Genomic DNA, 18938 nt, shown 5'->3' on the forward strand with positions numbered 1-18938 from the left:
ACAGTCTGATGCCTGAACTAGTAATCCCTCCACCCAAACTCAATATACTCAATATGCACTAAATTAGATACTACCTAGTAAATACCCCTTAAATTAGATTTCTTCCTTATCCTTTCTCATCACACTTACCATTACTCTAAATGGTAGTTTCCTACCTCATCTCCCCTTTCAATTCATTCTCTAAAGAGAAACCGAAGTAAATTTTCAAAACACAGCTCTGATCACATTACATACATAATCAAAATCTCATCCCATTCTTTAAAATATATTTCTGTAGTATCAAGTCCAAATGTACAAACATTTGAGCACAACCCAGCCCCCTACACACTTTTCTAGCCCTATTTTCTACCACTTTACCCTCTAATATTTTTCTACTTTCAACCTCATCAAGGGCCTTGTTCTTTCTCAATCTTCAAATACAGCACAGTCTCTATTGAAACAAATAAGTAACTCCATTCACCACATAATTCAGGAAAATAGTCTGTCTCATTCTTCACCAAACTATATACCCTGCATAAAAATAGGATAATAAGTACTTGCTGAATATCACAGTCACAAAACACAATCAAGATACTTCGTGGAAAAGACTAGTCTATAGAAGATCTAGTGTCACGGCTAAAAAAGAACAGCACCAAAGGCCACAATAAAACACTTTTAACCAAATGGCAGCAACAGAGACTTCGTGGTATTTTCAGAGGCAAAAATGAAATAAACTGAAATATTATCATAATCACTTATTAATATGCACGTTTCGAAGGGAGAAGGAGGAACATCTGAAAACCTTTAACTCACAAGTTTCTCCTTCTCTAGTTTCTGCAGCAAACTCTCCATGTTACTTCCAATCCTTGTCTTTTCTACAACTTCATAAAGGCTGCAATACATTCCATTCTTCAAAACTGACATAAGAAAAAATAGTTAGTATTCAAATCAAGTCTGCTTCTTATACACTGTAATAAAATTAAATTGCTCTACCTTCATTTGGACCAAAGTAAGTTTCTTTATAAAATAGTGCTGGAGGGATTTTCTGTTTCAGTTGATCCATACTCATAACTGTTTCAACATCTAACTTCTCAGGACTGAAAGAAAATTGAAAAGGCTTATTTGCCTTATCTGTATTTTTAACTCTAGTAATATTCTCTCTCAATCACTCTCTCTGTCTCTCAGACACATACATCTGGATGGAATACAGATGAGCATATTTATTAATATCATACTTGATATTTGATATGTGAAGTTCACACGTATATACAGGTAGCTAAATAGCCCAGCAATATTACCAACCTTCTTTCTTTAAGCCAGAAGCTAATACCAATTTTATCAGCCACAAGGGATAAAAATAAAAAGCTGTCATTTTATTAAAGGCAATTCAAGTATGAACAGTTAAATTGCTCTTCTACCATTTATGAGGGCCCATAACATTTACTGTGGTGTAGCAAAAGATCATTTTAAATCTTTCTATTCCAACTTATGTTGCAAAGGACTGAAAACAGCCTATAAATTTTAACTAAACTCACCACATCAAGCTGTTTTCAGTCTATCATGTTCAAATTGCTAAATAAAAAATGTATCTACTTAGGACAAAACTTTGAAAAATCACTTTTAATATTTAAATCACTAAGAAAAAGTTTTATGCCATGAATGTATATAACTATTTAGCCTATCTGCAAATCAAAACAGAAAAGCAGAGAGCTTTTTTAAACCCAAGTTTCCAAGTTATCAAATCAATCTTTTTTTAAAAAACAAATCAGTATTTATATTTAAGTTCTTATGGATCAAAGTAAAAGTTAAATGTAAGAAAAACAAAGATAAATTTTAAATGTAAGTAAGAACTGAATAATTAGCAACTAATATTGCTATTTTCTTACAATACAACATACTTACAGCTTGACAGGCAAAAAAGCACGAGTGGCTGACCTCAGAGAAATATAACACAAAAGCTTTCCTTTATTTAAAAGCTGTCCTTTCCACAACGTGTAGTTAAATTTATCTAAATAAAAAGAATAATGACACAACTCAGACTCTCGGCAGCCCAGAAACAAAGACATGTTTACTAGATATAAGGGGAAAAATAATCCAGAAACACAGTTTAGGTAGATCACCAAAAGAAAAGTCTTGACATTTCTATTTACAGAGAATTCAAACAATTGGATTTTTGTTTGGGGTATCTCTTTTCATACAAAATTATTCCAGATGAAAAAGATAACAAATTTATTTGCCTACATGTACTCCTATCAGAATGCTTAGGAGCAGTACAGTACAAGACCTACAGTAATGCCCTCCTCTTTCCTCCTAAGGAGAGGACACTAAATCCAGTCAACTATATGAACTCCACACAATGTCATCTAGGTTCCACTTGCGTTCTTTTCATTGTGTAGAAACTTGCAGATAGAAAATGTCAATATTGCTTTTAATCTTCTCTCTTTAATTCTAAATCTCTGATGAAATTAATACTTAAGTCTGAGTTGTGAAGCCTGTTTTATTTTTTTTTACCTTTATCAATCAAAGCACTACAATTCTTTGGACTATTCACAGTACCAGCAAAGGAGACCATATGTTTGGATGACCAAATGTCAATGCTACATCTTAACATGGCCTCGAGTTTTTCCATACTTTGCAGAGTCTCATTCATTATAAAAATAAACAAAGCATTTAACTCACTTTTTTACTCAACATAATTCTTCTGATTTATAAAACTAAAGGAAAGAAATACAAGAATCTTACCTGTGTTTCTATCTGCATTAAAGCTGTTAGATCTACAAATAAATTTTTAAAAAGAGAAGAGAAATATTACTGATTGCTAACAACATGAAAGTTAACATTCAGGCCTTGATAGAAATGCTATTTTTAATGGCATACTGTACAAAAAAATTAAATCCTTCCCTCCAAGTATGAAGAACAAATTACTTATTATAACATTTAATAAACCCAAGTCTATGTGGAAAAATCAGAATTACCTCCTTGCCTCAAAAATTTTCCCAAAAATACCCATCAGGAGAGAATCTAGTCCTTTAAAGTCTCTGTCAATTACTTGATTATGGTGACGAGATTTGAAGGAACAGCCTCAATCATATTTAAACATATTCATCGTTTAATAAATATTTACTGAGTGTAAGTGTTAGTCACTCAGTCGTGCCCAACTCTTTGCGACCCCATGGACTGCAGCCCACCAGGCTCCTCTGTCCATGAGATTTCCCAGGCAAGGATACTGGAGTGGGTCGCCATTTCCTTCTCCAGGGCATCTTCCCAACCCAGGGGTCAAACCCGGGTCTCCTGCACTGCAGGCAAATTCTTTACCGACTGAGCTACAAGGGAAGCCCAAAATATTTAGTAAGCTTCTGTTATTTACTAGGCTTCTATTATTTATTAGGCACAGTTCTGGATAACAGAATTACAGGGAAGAACAAAACCTTTGCCTTCACAGAGCTTACAGTCACATAAGGAAGACAGAAAACAGTCAAAAAGTAAACGTACAGTTTGCCAGAGGATGATCATTTTGCGCTCCGCAACAAGAAAAGCCACTGCAACAAGCTCATGCACCTCAGCTGCAGAGTTGCTTGCAGGAACTACTGTACAGCAATGAGACCCAGAGCAGCAACCACCCCCCCACCCCACCCCACCCCCGCCAAAATGCATTTGAGGGAATCCCTGGCAGTCCAGTGGTTAGGACTCTGAACTTTCACTGCCGAGGGCCAGGGTTTGATCCCTGGTTGGAGAACTAAGATCCCTCAGGCAGTGTGGCAGCCAAAAACAAAACAAAGAACGGCACTGACACCAACTACACAAATTTTCAATATCAGGAAAAAAACGTTAATCGATGAGGTTTCAGTAAATTTTAGTTTTTATTTCCAGACATCTGTCTTTCTAATTTAATTCTTAAACGTTGTCATGAACAATCCTGTATTTAATGAATTTCAATAGAAGCAAACAAAATGGAAAGTGCTCCTAACTCAGCAGTGTAGGATACGTGCGACAGATTCTAAATGACATGTAAGATTCACAAGTCTTACCTTGATGAAGGTACGAACTTCTGAGTTTGTATATCATCTTTATAAGCAAAAGACACAACTGCATATGGACACACGTGTCTTGGTCTTCGCCTTGGCTCATCAAAGACATACTCATAAAAATAATACTAAAAATAAGAAAACGCAGAGTTACCTCTCTTAAGAAGGCAAGAATTAGAGTGGCATGTTATATTTATCTGCCTGATATCTGAGGAACACAATATAACTGAAGTACCTCTAACGGAAAGTTATCTTTAAGCACTGCCTGTCAATTTATTTAAAATAATTTATACTTTATATTAATTTCATAATATAAAAATATCGTATACACACACACGCACACGTATTATATGTATATATGTATCTCAAATGCCAGGATACTAAAAAAGTTTACTTCTGAAGAGCTGACCACTGGGAATGTGCAACAAATCTCCTCAAAAAAATGTAACAAATGGGGCGTAACCTCCAAGTCAGCTCACAAAAGCCATTGATATGGAAATAAAACAGTAAAAACACAATCTCAAGCAAACCTACCACTATGCTCATTATTTCAAAGGAAAAACAGATTCTTGACTCCAGCCACAGACAAGGCAGTACAGGGAAGGTGGTAGATTACAAACACAGCTGACAGCACTGCTACTGCCCAGAAGGCAATGCAATGCGTTAGTCCAGATGATTTTGGGGAATACAATTTCTGCTAAAAGGTCTTTTACCCACAGAGATTCTTCAAAAACAAAGGAGAAAGTATAAATTTTTTAAATGTAAATAAAGTAAAACATCAAAGGAAGAGAGAAAAAAAAGAGAACATTTCCAGAGAGGTTAGCACCACCACTTTTATACACAATTCCTTTAGATATACACATTTTTTTAAAAAAAGAATAACATTTCTTTATAGTCAAACACTATATAAAACCATGAGTGATATCAAATATTATACTTTTAGGCATGTGTAGTTTACTGTAAATCAATTCTATCTGAATAAAGCTAAAAAATGAATTTCAGAAAAATACTAATAAAAATAGAATCTATCAAATCAGTGACACAAAGTGACAAGAATTAAGGTAATTCAGGGGGCGCTAACTTTCCCTTAAAGGTTGGGTAATATTTTATCAGACAGGAATTTTCAGGCCATGAGAAACCAAGGCTCTAAGATGAAATGGGATCGCTGAGGGCAGTAACCATACAAAACAACAGGCTGGAGGTCAATCTACAAGCAGGGAGAACTAGCAAGGCTAAGGAACCTGACTATCACCCTGAGGAGGACCACTGTACGTTTCCGAGCTGTCTTGGAAACACTGAACAAACAGCAGTGCGAATCACTGAACGATGGCAGTGCTAAGTCTAGACTAGAGTGGTGGCAGAGGGAACTGAAAGGGAGATATTTTAAAGTATTTAGTGACAAACTGATATGAGGTCATAACACTAAAGTGGATCCAGGCACCTACCTGAGTAAGCTCATAGGCTCTGTAAGCCAGAAGTGATGTAATTCTATTAACATTCTTCGACACATGACATTCATGCTTTGGTGTTGGGTCCGAAGCACTTTTATTTAATACAGATTCTGAACTTTTTACACCCATGGGGTCATATACGCTCTTTATTTTACCCTAAAATAGAGAAAATCTTTCACGTCTATCAAAACTTTATCATTGACTGTATGACATTAATATGATAGTGTACCTCTGAATACAGATCACTTATAAGTTTTTTTCTTTAATACTTGGTAATAAAGTAATAGCCAAAACTTTTTACTAATATCAAAGCAGTAAGAAAAAGTTACCCTGCCCCAGAAAAAAGTTTTGAATTTGTTTAATACAAGGAAATAAAAACTTTCTTCACAACACTCTTCACTTGCTTAAGTGATATTATCAACGTATTTCCCTCTTTCATTCTTTTCGTTGGAAAGGAAAGCTAACTTTAAGGTTCAGTAATTCAGATTAAAGATGGCAAACTTCTCTCAAAAGTATCTTATATACCAAACACAAGCACGTACTGGCTTTTAATCAAACTTATAATCCAAATCAAATGTTATCTTTGATATATTGAAATATAAAAGTCATAATTACCTTCATTATTTTAAAAATAACCACATCACCCACTGCCCCAGCTTCCAAAGGATTAGCTTGTAGTAAATCAGCATACCTAGAAAGATAGACACCTAGTAAAGAGACAAATGAAAGAATTATTAAGACACAAATATAAAAAGTCCAAATGCTTAACCTAAGTATTACAATTATATAATATTCTAAGAGATAAAATTATGAATGCTTAACCTAAGTATTACAATTATATAATATTCTAAGAGATAAAATTATGAGATATTTTAAGATTATAATAAGAGATAAAGAGATAATTACAAGAGATAAAAGGTATCACACGGTAAAAAAAAAAAAAATGTAGTGACTGTAAAGATAGCTGATATTGAACCAAAGCAAAAATAAAACCAGAAAAAACATTAAACTAATCAGATTTCTCAGTATCAGTAGGACTAGACTAAGACATTAAAAGAAAAAAAGATAACCCTGGTTCAATTGGAAGTATGCAAAATCAGAAACAAAGGATAAAACTGGTTTTACACTGCAGAACCTGAAACTAGTCTCTCTTTCTGGGAACATGACAAAGCATACATGAATTTAACTTTTAGGACTGCAGCAAAACTAGATAATATACTTTAAAGGGCAATTTGGGAGTAGGTATATGGAAAAAGAACAAAAGATTACCCATGGAAGGATTGCCAAGAATTGTTATTTTGGACTGGCCCACCTGTAGTCCTTTTTCACATATGCTCTGAACCTAAATAAACAAAACATGTCATCTTGCAGTCACATTACATTAAAAATGTGAAAAGATAGTCTATAAACTCTTTTTAAGTAAAATCCAAGCTTCTAAATTATATTTTACATTAGAGAAATTATATATGCTAGTTTACTCATAACAACTAAATATCAAAGTAAAACTGGTTTACATTTCCAATGTAACCATAGTTGAAATCTATTTTTTGTTTATGCCAAGTGAGACAGATACTCAGAATTCACGACATTCCTAATATATAAACATTCCCTTTTAGGGAGAATTATTGGCAAAATATTGGAGAGACAGTAACTCCATCTAAACATCAAAGGAGAAAAAATAGTTCTCAGCACATATAATCAGCAATATAGAAGATAATCTACTTTTTTTGGTCTTTATTTTTAATAAGAGAATAATTGCTTTACAATATAGTGTTAGTTTCTGCCATACATCATGATGAATAAACCACAGGTATACATATGTCCCCTCCCTCTCAAATCTCCCTCCCACCTCCCACCTGATAATCTACTTTAATAAAAGGAAAAGTATTTATTATCAAGCACATTCGGGGGGGGAATAGCTCTGATCAAAGAAAAAAATGAACATATCTGAAAAATAAATCACAAAGCAATGAAATACTTTGCGTTACTAAATTATTTTTTCCATTTATATATTAACAAATTGTTAGTTTATAAAAATCAAGTGTACCGAATAATTGTAAATTTAGTAACCTACAATGCAAACATTTTCCAATTATTTTTTATAAAATGAGTTCACTTACTTTATACCGATCAACCATCAGAAATGCATAGGATTCTGAAAGTTCTTTATCTAAACGACCATCAAACTTCAGTTCTCTTCGCTTTTCTGTAAACTAAATGAAATTAAATCTGTAACAATGCCTTAGCACATGCCTATGTTGTTCAAGTCAAGAGTTTCAGGAATTTTATTTCTCAGCAATTCCAGATCAGCACTTCCTTGGTGGTCCAGTCATTAGGACTCTGCACTTCCACTGCTGGGCACCCAATTATGATCCCTGGTCCGGGAACCAAGATCCCACAAGCTGTGACGCACAGCAAAAAAATGTCAAACCTACCAAAATGGAAATTATCTTTTCTCTCCCTGAAATTTCTGCACTTCATTTTTCATTATAATTGGCTCTTTAGCCTTAAAATATAGTCAAATAAGCCTGTAGTGCTGAACAATTTTAACTAAAATTCTATTAAAATCTTACCACACTTTTTTTAAAAGTTGCAATGGTTCTTCAATGCTGCCATGGGCTTTTTCTCGTTGTTGCGAGCAGGGGCTACTCTCCTAGAGGAACTTCTCACTGCAGTGGCTTCTCCTGTCGCAGAGCATAGGCTCTAGGGCACTCAGGCTTCAGGAGCTGTGGCTCTCCAGCTCTAGAGCAGCTCCACAGTTGTGGCACATGGGTTTAGCTGCCTCATGGCATGTATGATCCTTCTGTACAAGGGATCGAACCTGTGTCCCTCTGCACTGGCAGGCTGATTCTTAACCACTGGACCACCAGGAAGTCCCTCCCATAGATTTTTAAGTTCATATTTTGATTATCTTTGGATTTCTTGTTTTATCTGACATGGTGCATAGCATATAGTTGTTGTTTTCATTGCTGAGTGGTGTCTGATTCTTTGTGACTACATGGACTGTAGTCCGCCAGGCTTCTCTGTCCATGGGATTTCCCAGGCAAGAATACTGGAGAGGGCTGCCATTTCCTTCTCCAGGGGATCTTCTTGACCCAGGGGTCGAACAGACGTTTCCTTCATTAACATGCAGATTATTTAACACTGAGCCACCAAGGATGACCCATTGCATATAGTAGGTGGCTTAATAAATCTTTAATGACCAACTTCTAGACTATAAACTCAATTAGAACAAGGAAACATGTTTCATTTCTTTGCAACTCAGTGCCAAGTACATAAGCCATGCTCCATACCCATAAGAGTGACTTGATCTAAGTACATCTGAACTGTAAGTCACCCTGAACTGCTAGCATTCACTTTTAGACACACAAAGATATGCAGCCTGTATCTAACAGATTGACATGCAATATTCAGGCTATTATTGATCTTCAATAATATAACGAAATTTTAGACTAAATTGTCATATAAATTAACAAATAATCCCTATCATACCATAAAACCACATCAAACTACCAAGGTTTTAATTTTCTCTGGGAGCCAGTAACATTTAGCTACTTTAGGGATCCTTTCAAAGTTAAATACTGATAGCACTGGATTAACCAATTTTAAAAGTACAAAATTAATAGCATTTCATGTACATCAGAAAGCAGTATACACATCAAATGTTTCCAAACATGCCATTTGTATTAACTCCAAGATTACTATGGCTTTTCCTAAACCAAAACTCAAACAGTATTCTAATTTGTACATGAAACTTTAATTCACTATCTAAAAGGCTCAAATACTTCCCTTTGTTCTCACTTTCTCACTAAGAATTTCTACGAATGATATTACATTAAATTCAATTACCTGGCAATAATTAAGGGAAAAATTAAACATATCCTAAAAATAAATGCGCATTTTATTTCATTAACCTTGGAACTTAAGACACAACACACTCTTTGAGATTGCACTTAACATGTGCCTGAAAGATCAAAAAGCCCTCTGATGAATTTATAATGAAGCCATTAAACACTAAGTTATCACTATGCTTAAGATTCATTTTTAGTAAAAGAAGTTATTTTATACAATAACACATTAATTTAACACACAGATAAATGCAGTGCAATATCAACAGTGTTTAGGGGAAAAAGCACGTCATTTAAACCTGTTTTTCCCTTTCATAATTTGGCTTTCCTAAGAACTTCAGCTTTTTTTAAAAAGGTAAAAAGGTAAAAGGTAACTGGTTCTGAAGAATCTTACAAAAGACACAATCTAAAACATACCTCCTTTTCCAAAAGTTCGTTATGTATCAAGCAAGCACGCCTGTAGTTAAAATTTGCTACTGAAGTTGGTTCAAGGTAAGATGAGTGGAGAATATTTAAAACATCTTCAAATTCCCGAGAGCCTGGAGTTAATGGCTGAAAAAGTGCTAAAATGAAAAACAGTTTTAATTTTAAAATTCCATCTTAAAAGTAGTTTCTTATATTTTTGTGGCCTTTATATAACTTATAGTGAAAAAAATTATCAGGGCTATCTTATTTTGTGAAGTGCAAAAGACAGTTAATTGAAGAAAAAGTCTAGCTGCCTATTACTTGGGTGTTTTGTGACATGTAAAAGAAATACTGATTAATTCATTGAAGAAAAAACTCTATAGGAATGAGCATCTGGCATCACACATGCAGAAAAGGAAGTTATAATTTGGCAAAACTTAGCAGATGCTACACTAGGCAACCTGAACTACTTAAAGACGCCTGTGTATATTATTCCTAAGAAGCTGTGCATAAACTCAAATTAACTCAACTCTTAGTTTATGTTACACTTAAGTAGTATGTCTAGGACCATTTATTTCAGCAAATTAAATGGTTACGCCATAAGTAAAAGCATAAAAACACTTAAGCCATTTAGGTGTCTATAGAATAAAATTATTCTATCTGGTTTTTAAAGCTAACGTTAGCATAACATGTTGCATCCATTAGCTTCTTGTATTACCAACATCAAGAGGGAGGATATTTACTATGAAAACTTGGTGAAATGGAAAGATGTGGGACTTTGGAGTCAAACCTGGACACAAATATCAGCTCTAGTATTTACTCTCACTTATTTGTGAGAGACCCCAAGCAAACCAACTTAACCAAGTAAGCTCATTACTTTCTTCAGTAAAAAGGAGAACTCGAGCTATCCTAATAACCACTACAATGCCATACACCCATATAAGACAACACTTGGAAAAGCTCTAAGCACAGCATCTGGTGCAAAGTAAGATGGTTAAGTTTTTATTCCCCACTTGGCCAACTACTACACACTCCTTTTAACTTTAAAAAATACTTAAATATTCAATCTGTTCTTTAATCAGGAGCCTAATAACCTCAAATTTCCACCTTGTGGATGAAATAATGTGACTTATAAACTTCAAACATCAAGTGTACATATATATATACATTTTCCCAAAACCCAAAATAACCACTTTCATTGTTATTCACAGATGTTATATGCTGTAACCTTAATTTCTTTCAAGACACTACTTATAAAGAATCAATAAATGTCAATCAAAATACCTTTAAGCCACTACTGGAAACAGTGTTCCACTTGTACTAAAGAGTAGCTGTTTCTACTGTATTCTCTATTCACTTATTAAGCCTTAAAGGACATAATGTCAAAGGATATATCCATTCATTTACCAAACAATGTATATATTACAAAAGTTTCTGTAAAAGCAGTAGCTTTCAATGAGAGAATGTGTGCAGAACAAACGATTCCTAGTACTTCAGAATTACACACTAAAGTGACGGGTGGGTATAAAATCAACATTACTTATAATAATGCAACAAAGACACCAGGAGTAAACAGTGGGGGGTGGGGGGGACAACACTCAAAAAGAACTATTACATACAAAACTGTCCTATAATCAAATTTATAGCAGATGGATATACTCAATAATCTGTTCATTGCAAGCTCCATGAGAGAAAGAACTATAACTGCCTTGTTCATTCCCTTTACTTGGGGCACTGGCCCCAAGTTGAATGAATGAGGAAGTGAGTTAAAAAAAAAAAAAGAAAATAAAATTTGTCAAGATTTTTTCTTATACTAAATACAAATATGTTCTAAACTACCAAAATATCATTGTTGTCATTGTAAATTAGGTCTCACAAATTGAACAATTCAGTGATTTATAAAGCATAATGAAAGCTCAAAAAATGGCGAGAAATCCATTCTCTCAATTCGAATCTGTTTTACAGAATGTTGTAGGAGAAAATGTTTTATCTTTGCGTCTATCCCCAACTAAACTGGAAAAACTTGTGAGGGAAAACAGCATGTGGAGTAGTTTTTACAGGCTTTCACATCCAAAATAACCCAAGCATGATTTTTAAAGATGGATTTTATACATGATTGATTATGTTTCTAAACTAACAAGTGCCTTCAGGTATCTAAAAATGTGACAAAAAGAAGTATCAAGTGGCTTTAAATTTCTATGATATTTTACTAATCTACATAAAATTTTTTTAGATATTACAACACTATTTCCACCATCAATCTAACCAAAAGCGAAAGATATCAGTTAAACCATAAAAATGTATATAGAAATTAACTCTCAAATCAATCTTAAAAGTACTTAACATTTGCTTCATTCCAAAGCAATGTCCTAGAGTCACCTCAAATGTACTCAAATAGTCTGCCAATGTGAAAACACTTGTGAATTTTTTTTTTTTTTACTAGAAAAAGGTGCAAGATTTTAGGTCTAACAAAAAATACTTATATCCTAAGTATTTCAAATATCTCAACTGGCTTTTGTAGTTAGGCTAGAGTTATAATTTCTAATTTTTATTCCCAATTATCACTTTCTAGGAGAATAAAATTTTGCTGTTAACTATTTTTAAAGATTTCAAGTCAATGTGCTAGTAATGGTAGTTCAGAAATGTAAAATGTTCTGAAAGAACATTCCCTGGTGGTCTATTTGTCCTTAATAACCACTGAAGCATGTATATGATCAACACATCCTGTCAATTCTTTTAAAGAAAACATAGATGTCATAGTATCATCATCTGAGGCAATAATAAATCTATGACTACCCAAATGGGAAACAGAACATTTTACATATTAATCACCCATTTCACATAAGGAAGTCAGTATCCCATATAATATTCTCCAGATTCTGACAATTTTTGAGTCTAACCATTAACGACTCATTATTCCTTTTCAAGTATGTACTAATGGCTTTATATACATTATCTCATTTAATCACCAAAACCACCCTATGAAGTTCAATATGGCTATTTCACAAATGAAACTGAGCTAACACTTAACTTGGCCCAAGGTTAATATATGAATAGGGTAGGTGGAATTCAAAACAGTCTCCCTAGCTGCAAACCTGTATCCTGAATTGTAAGTAAAAGAAAAGATGTAAACGGGTATATAAAAGGTGAAACCAATCATTCCAAGAGCTGGAAAAACAGAATTATTTCTTTATTTAGATCAAGAAATTGTATTAGCTATATGGATATTAGCTATAAGAAAAAAAGAATTTGATATCTAGCATGTTCTTTCTACCCTTTTGTCTACTTTTAAATCTTATTTCTTAATATTTTTCTCATTTAATGCATGTAACAGGGTCAAAAGCCATAACTAACACCCTTTTTTTGGTTTATAAAGGTTAACTAACAGCAGTCATAATTCTTCTAGACATTAAGGAATACATAATTTTGCTCATATGCAGGCTTTCCAACAAATCTGTTATCAGAAAGGTAAGTTACTGAGTTGACTTCTGATATTAACAAGGTTTCTCTACTGACAAAACAGATTATGAATGTGTTTCATCATTTCTTTTCCCCTCCCTTCTGGCCACACCACATGGCATGCAGGATCTTAACTTCCCAACCAGGAATTGAACCTGTGCCCCCTGCAGTGGATGCAGTGTCTTAAGCACTGAATCACCAGGGAAGTCCCTTTTATAGATGTGTTTTTATGGGATTCAAGGCAAGAGTTAGAAAGGTACTTGGAGATATAGAAGTCAAATAAGGAAATTGATTGTACCATCAAATCAGAACTAGAATATTTTATATTACTTGCAACATACAAAACATATTAAACATACTAAGAATTCAATGTTAAATTTAACTGAACAGACATAAAATTAAGATCAAATAGCTTTGTTCCTCAGCCAAAGAAACATTTTTCCTCAACTACTTTTATTAACTTATTTAGTATCAATGCCAATCTTTGTGTTTGTATTAAGATTATGTGAATGTAAAAAAATATATATAGATATATAGACATATACACACACCTAAGTGTAAAAACAAGCTAAACTTTTAAAATAAGATGGACCAATATAACAAAAATATACCAATGGAAAATATAAAATATACATTTCAACTTACAGTAATTCATGGAAGAAAAGGAAATAAGAGTAGGCTGGCAATCACATTGGTCTGCAATTCTCTCTGAATCCATCTCTGATGTCTACTAATGACTAAAATACAATGAATATCCATTTGTTCCTCACATTTTAAAAGTCACTTTTCTCCAGTCTATTACTACAGACATAATAACTGTAGGAATGGATGATTCATCTCTAAATCACAATTGACACTAAGTGTAGAATTAAGAATGAACATTCTAGAATTCTAGAGATAAGAAACATGAAACTTGACCTTTTTGGACTGGGGAATATGTCAGAGTTTACCTCCATTACTTAGAATTTGTATGCTCCTATCAAATGTTTTATGTGGATGACTGAATTCTGCCTATACTTTACGGCTCGGATTTACTTCTGCCTATGGAAACCTATGGTACTTGGAACCAAGTCATTCATATAAAACTTAAAAACATCATGCAAATTTCCTTAAGACACTTAATCCCAAAGTCTTCAAAAACATAATTCCAAATTTTGTGGGAAAAGATGGGGACTTGGGAGAACTGGTCATTAATTCTCCTAAACTAGACCAGTATGGACACAAATGCATGAGATCATTTAGTCTGTGATGCATGAGCGCAGCTAATCTTGTTCCCTACATAAAGCACTAACCAATAAACATTTTCCAGAAAGTCAATCATCACTACGTCACTTCCCAAGAACTTTGAACAGAAAAATTATGTCAATTACTGATTTTGAGGACTTAAACTACTAGATTCTAGAGTAAAAGAAGGCAACAGTGAAACACTCACTGAGGAAATGCAATTCCACAATTTGGTAAGATGTAACAGTGCCTCCTTACAGTGCACAGAGTAGCCTGTCCAGTAAGTAAAAAGAATTAACAAATAATCAAAGAGTAAAATTTTACTCTAGTCAACAGATCATTTATCTGTCAGTACTGATTACATGTATTAATTTTATAATGAACATAATTTGTCAATCGGAAAATTTCCCAGGATGAAGACATACTAAACATCACTGAATGTAATAGTTGTTAATTTAAAAAAAAAACCCATAATTTTTCTATAATGAAAAAGAAAGAAGTATTCTATGCCTAGGTTCAAACTCCAACTCCACCTTTTACTAGCTGTGTGACCTTGGGCAGGTTATTTACCTCAGTAGTTCACTTTCCTCATCTGTAAAATGGGAATAGCACTTACCACATAGGATTACTTAGATTTAATTAATACATATAAACTGCTTAGAACAGCGCCTACAACTTACTAAGCACTATGAAGTGTTTGCATTATTATCACTTAATTAGAATGGCAGTATTTTGGATGTTCTCCTACTGTGATGACCGAGAAAAGGCAAGTTCTACTTACAAAAGTTTATCTTTAAGCTACCAAGAATACAAGTCCTAATCTTTATTTTTACTGGAAAAGCAGTCACAAGCAAAGTCCTGCCATATTAAAATACGAATGCAACAGAATCCTTGATACAGAAAAGTTCAAGAAGAGGTATACAGGGACTTCCCTGGTGGTCCAGTGGTTAAAACTACAGGCTCCCAATGCTGGGGGCCTGGGTTCGATTCCTGGTCAGGGAGATAGATCCCACATGCTGCAACTAAGAGTTCACATGCTACAACTAAGAGCTGCCACAGCCAAACAGATAAATAAATATTTTAAAAAATTTTTAAAAGAAGAGGTATCTCATATTCATGATAAAAGACTCAGATGACCAGCATGAACACCTAGCCAAATTCCATACATAAGTGTTACCTTCCAAGTCTTCCAAGAGGGTATTACTTGGGGATCAAGTGGGAAACTAGCAGAACCTGCTGCACTGTTTCTGATAAAGCTGTTTTTTGTTTTTTTTTTAATGAAAAGTTGAATTTTTCTATGAAATTCCATCACTAAGTATTAACTCCCTTCACGGTGGGCAGGATGAAGTCCACAATGGTAAAACTTTATTTAAGTTTTAAAAGCTCTATTTAAATTGCTATTGCACTATTTGAACAGCTGCTGCTCAGTGTAAAACTTTACATAAGTCAAAAATTATTCATTTTCATTAAACATGAAAAAAGTTTACGTTATATTTTCCTTACCAAAACCTTCCAGAGAGGAGAAAGGTAACAGCCTCTGCCTCTAAGTGAAAATGTAAAATACCAATTTTCCCCAAGGGAGCATGAGACTCTGGGGAGAAAATGAGGTTTTATACTTCTTAATTCCTCAAGTATATCTCTTAGTGTGTTCCAATGAAATCTATTTTAGAGCAGCTTCTGGACATATTTAAAAAAAAACCATACACACACTAGCCAACAGTTCCTAGTGCCATCCCACATTTCAAACAGAACAGGGGTTTTAGGCCAATTTTCTGGTCCCATGAGAAGTTAAAATGAGGTACATCGTGCCTTATGTTTTGGTTAAAACTGTTTAGAAAACGGACTGCAAAACTGTTATCAAGCTAAAAAAAAATATAAAAAGGAAAAAGTTCAAGCTGCTATTTCAACGTTACAATCAAGAGCCCATCTAAATCTACTCTTAACCTATCCTCTACCAATTTATAACTTAGGCTGAAATATAATTTTCCTCATATTGACTATACATCTTAACTAAATAAACCAAAAGAATTGATGGATCCTGACCCTTAAAGAATCCTCTTGAACCCTGACATCTATTACATTAACTCAAAAGATATTTCTAGAAACAGTCCTCATGCTAGCGGACTTAACTTCATCTTTCTCAGCCTGGTTTCTCACACCAAGAATTCCCTTGGCGTTCTGATCCAAACAGAAATTAACAACTTGACTTTTCTGTCCGTATCTTACTGACAAAAGGCTATCAATTTCAGTTGTGCAAATGTAGCGGTTGTGCACGTGCAGAGAGGAAGCACATGCTTCATTCAAGATTCTTTTTACCAAGACTCAAGCTACAAATAAAAAACGTTTCCTACAAATAAGAAAATTCCTACTACTTTTAAAAGTAAATCTGAAAAACGGAACCACGCACTAAAACAGGAAAAAAAAAAAAACAAAAACCCTGCTTTAAATTGACTAAATCCAGGCAGAGCACCCCAAATCACTGGATGGTCAAAAATTGTATTCTAAAAACAGAAAATGGTAATTTCCTCGATGAGAAAGGTGTCACAATATGGCATAAAATTTTAGAAACGTAATGCTGTTAATACGTTGTTAATGTAACTTCCCATTTTTGTTCCACGAACCAGACTGGATCTCTCAAAAATTTTTTTCCTGAAGTTCTCTCATTTGCAAAATCAAGTCGGTGACTCTTGGGCAAAAGACCTCTGTTTTTTTCATAGGGAAATTACTGCACCAAGAACCTACCTTCCCCATCTTTTCAGATACAACAAAAAACAAACTAAGGCTTGGATTTAAAAAGAGCCCTATCTAGCGCTTCAAAAACAGGGCGGGGGACAAAAAAACTACATGGAAATGAAGTGTGATGGAAAAAGGCAGTGTGCATGAATCACATCTAACGGAGATTTCTAAACAAGGGAAGACGCTGACATCGCTCAAATTTCAAGTAGACATAGAGCTGAAGAATTTCCACAGGGAGAAGCACTTGTGGTCCTCGCAATGCAATGGCCTTGGAGAAAGCCCCAGAATCCATGGCCAGGGGTTATTTCCACATTGAGACGTCTCAGAAGCATCTTTAGAGGAGGACACATCAGCTTCTCTGCCTTCAGGGGCTGGGAAGGAGGGGCGCCGAGCACCATCTTTCCTCTCTGGGAGCTGCAGCCTTACGGACAAGCTTCGAAACAGCTACTTCCAACTTCCACGGGGAGAGGGGGAGCAGGGAGCGTGATTCCACCGCTTTCCTCTCGCACCAAGCGCAGCAGCTGGGCGGCCGAGGCTGAGGGGAGAGGCGGCTGGCGCTGCATGCGTGTTTACGTGTCTCGGATGGGTGTGGGAAGGAGACAGAGAGGTTCTAATGAAAAGATGGAGGGGAGAGAGAAAGAGGGGTTGGGAAAGAGGGGAAGCACCACCTTTCTTTTCTCTGCTCTTCCTGGGGATCTGAAAACTCCTCCTAATGGGTCTTTCGGGCTCTTCGGGGCCTTTGGGCAGTGCAGCCGCGCCCGCCTCAGAGGAGTCCTGAGGCTGCTCGTGGCAGAGGCTCGGGGCGGCCTCGGAAGCCGCGGTCTCCTCAGGCCCGGCGCCGCCGCCGGGCTCCGCGATGCTGAGGCCGCCGCCATTTTGTGGGGAGGACTCAAGCTCCGGAAGCGTCTGCTTCATCTCGTCGTCTCCGCCGCCGCCGCCACTTTCCCAGTTCGCGTCCGTCGGCGGAGAGACCTCCGCCTCCGCAGCAGTCGCCATCTCGCCGGCGTGAGGAGCTCCGGGAAGCTTCGGCCGACAAGGTCGACGGGGGTGGGGGGAAGGGGCGGCAGGCCGGCCTCGCCGCCAAGCTGCTCTCAGCCCACCGACCCCCTTCCCCCCGTGGCCGCGGGCCGCTATCCCCGCCCAGCAGCCTCTCGGGGGCCCTAAAGCGGGCGCCCCAACCGTGCCTCCCGGCCCCGGGAGCCGCTCCTCGCTCGGGCAGTTCTTCAGCCGGCCCCCGCCACTCAACGTGCTGGCGTCGGGGCCTGGAGGGGGCGGGGCCATCACGGAGCGCTCCGCCAATGAAGACGCGGCGCCCGCCTCCGCGGGTGCGGATAGACGGCGCCAGCGGGCGGAGTCTCGGAGCGCCGGAGCCCGCCAAAAGGGGCAACCGCAACGCCCGACGAGTACCTCGACGCCGCTCCCGGCTGCGGGTTAGGTGGGTCTCATGGCGAGCTGCGAGATCCCGGAGCGCGTTCGGCCAGTGCTGCAGGCGAGGGAGGCGTGCTGTGCCAAGTCCTGGGAACGCAGGCGTCGCCTCTTTCCGGGCAAGATTACCTCTCTTCTCCGCGCACGACTTGCATCGGCCAGAACCGAATAGAGGCAGTGGTTGTGGGATGATTCCGGCTTTGTGAAATATTTGCATGCATATATAAAGGCTTGAAGTGGTGATATGATAGTGACTGCAGCGATAAGAGCCTGAAAGCCACGGGGGCCCGCTTCAGTGACCTGTTATTCCCACTGGATCTTACATTTTTACAACAGGTTACTTCCACCCGCCCCGCCCCCCCATTTTTATCTATAAGGGTTAGAAC

General features: G+C 36.5%; 1 protein-coding gene across 1 annotated transcript in view; it reads right to left on the bottom strand.

Moving 5' to 3' along the window:
• Positions 1–18408, bottom strand: part of TASOR (transcription activation suppressor) — a 49612-nt gene extending 31204 nt beyond the window's left edge. Inside the window, exons 1-11 of the mRNA XM_052639799.1 lie at positions 17796–18408; positions 9721–9866; positions 7576–7668; positions 6725–6797; positions 6071–6162; positions 5450–5611; positions 4008–4132; positions 2722–2753; positions 1882–1987; positions 973–1076; positions 793–896 (exon numbers count right to left, since the gene is read on the bottom strand). Coding sequence (XP_052495759.1) covers positions 793–896; positions 973–1076; positions 1882–1987; positions 2722–2753; positions 4008–4132; positions 5450–5611; positions 6071–6162; positions 6725–6797; positions 7576–7668; positions 9721–9866; positions 17796–18408 — 1650 coding nt within the window. The remainder of the gene's footprint in view (positions 1–792; positions 897–972; positions 1077–1881; positions 1988–2721; positions 2754–4007; positions 4133–5449; positions 5612–6070; positions 6163–6724; positions 6798–7575; positions 7669–9720; positions 9867–17795) is intronic.
• Between the last annotated feature and the right edge of the window lie 530 nt (positions 18409–18938).

This window comes from Budorcas taxicolor, chromosome 1 (assembly GCF_023091745.1).
Source record: "Budorcas taxicolor isolate Tak-1 chromosome 1, Takin1.1, whole genome shotgun sequence".
In the NCBI taxonomy this organism is placed as follows: domain Eukaryota; kingdom Metazoa; phylum Chordata; class Mammalia; order Artiodactyla; family Bovidae; genus Budorcas; species Budorcas taxicolor.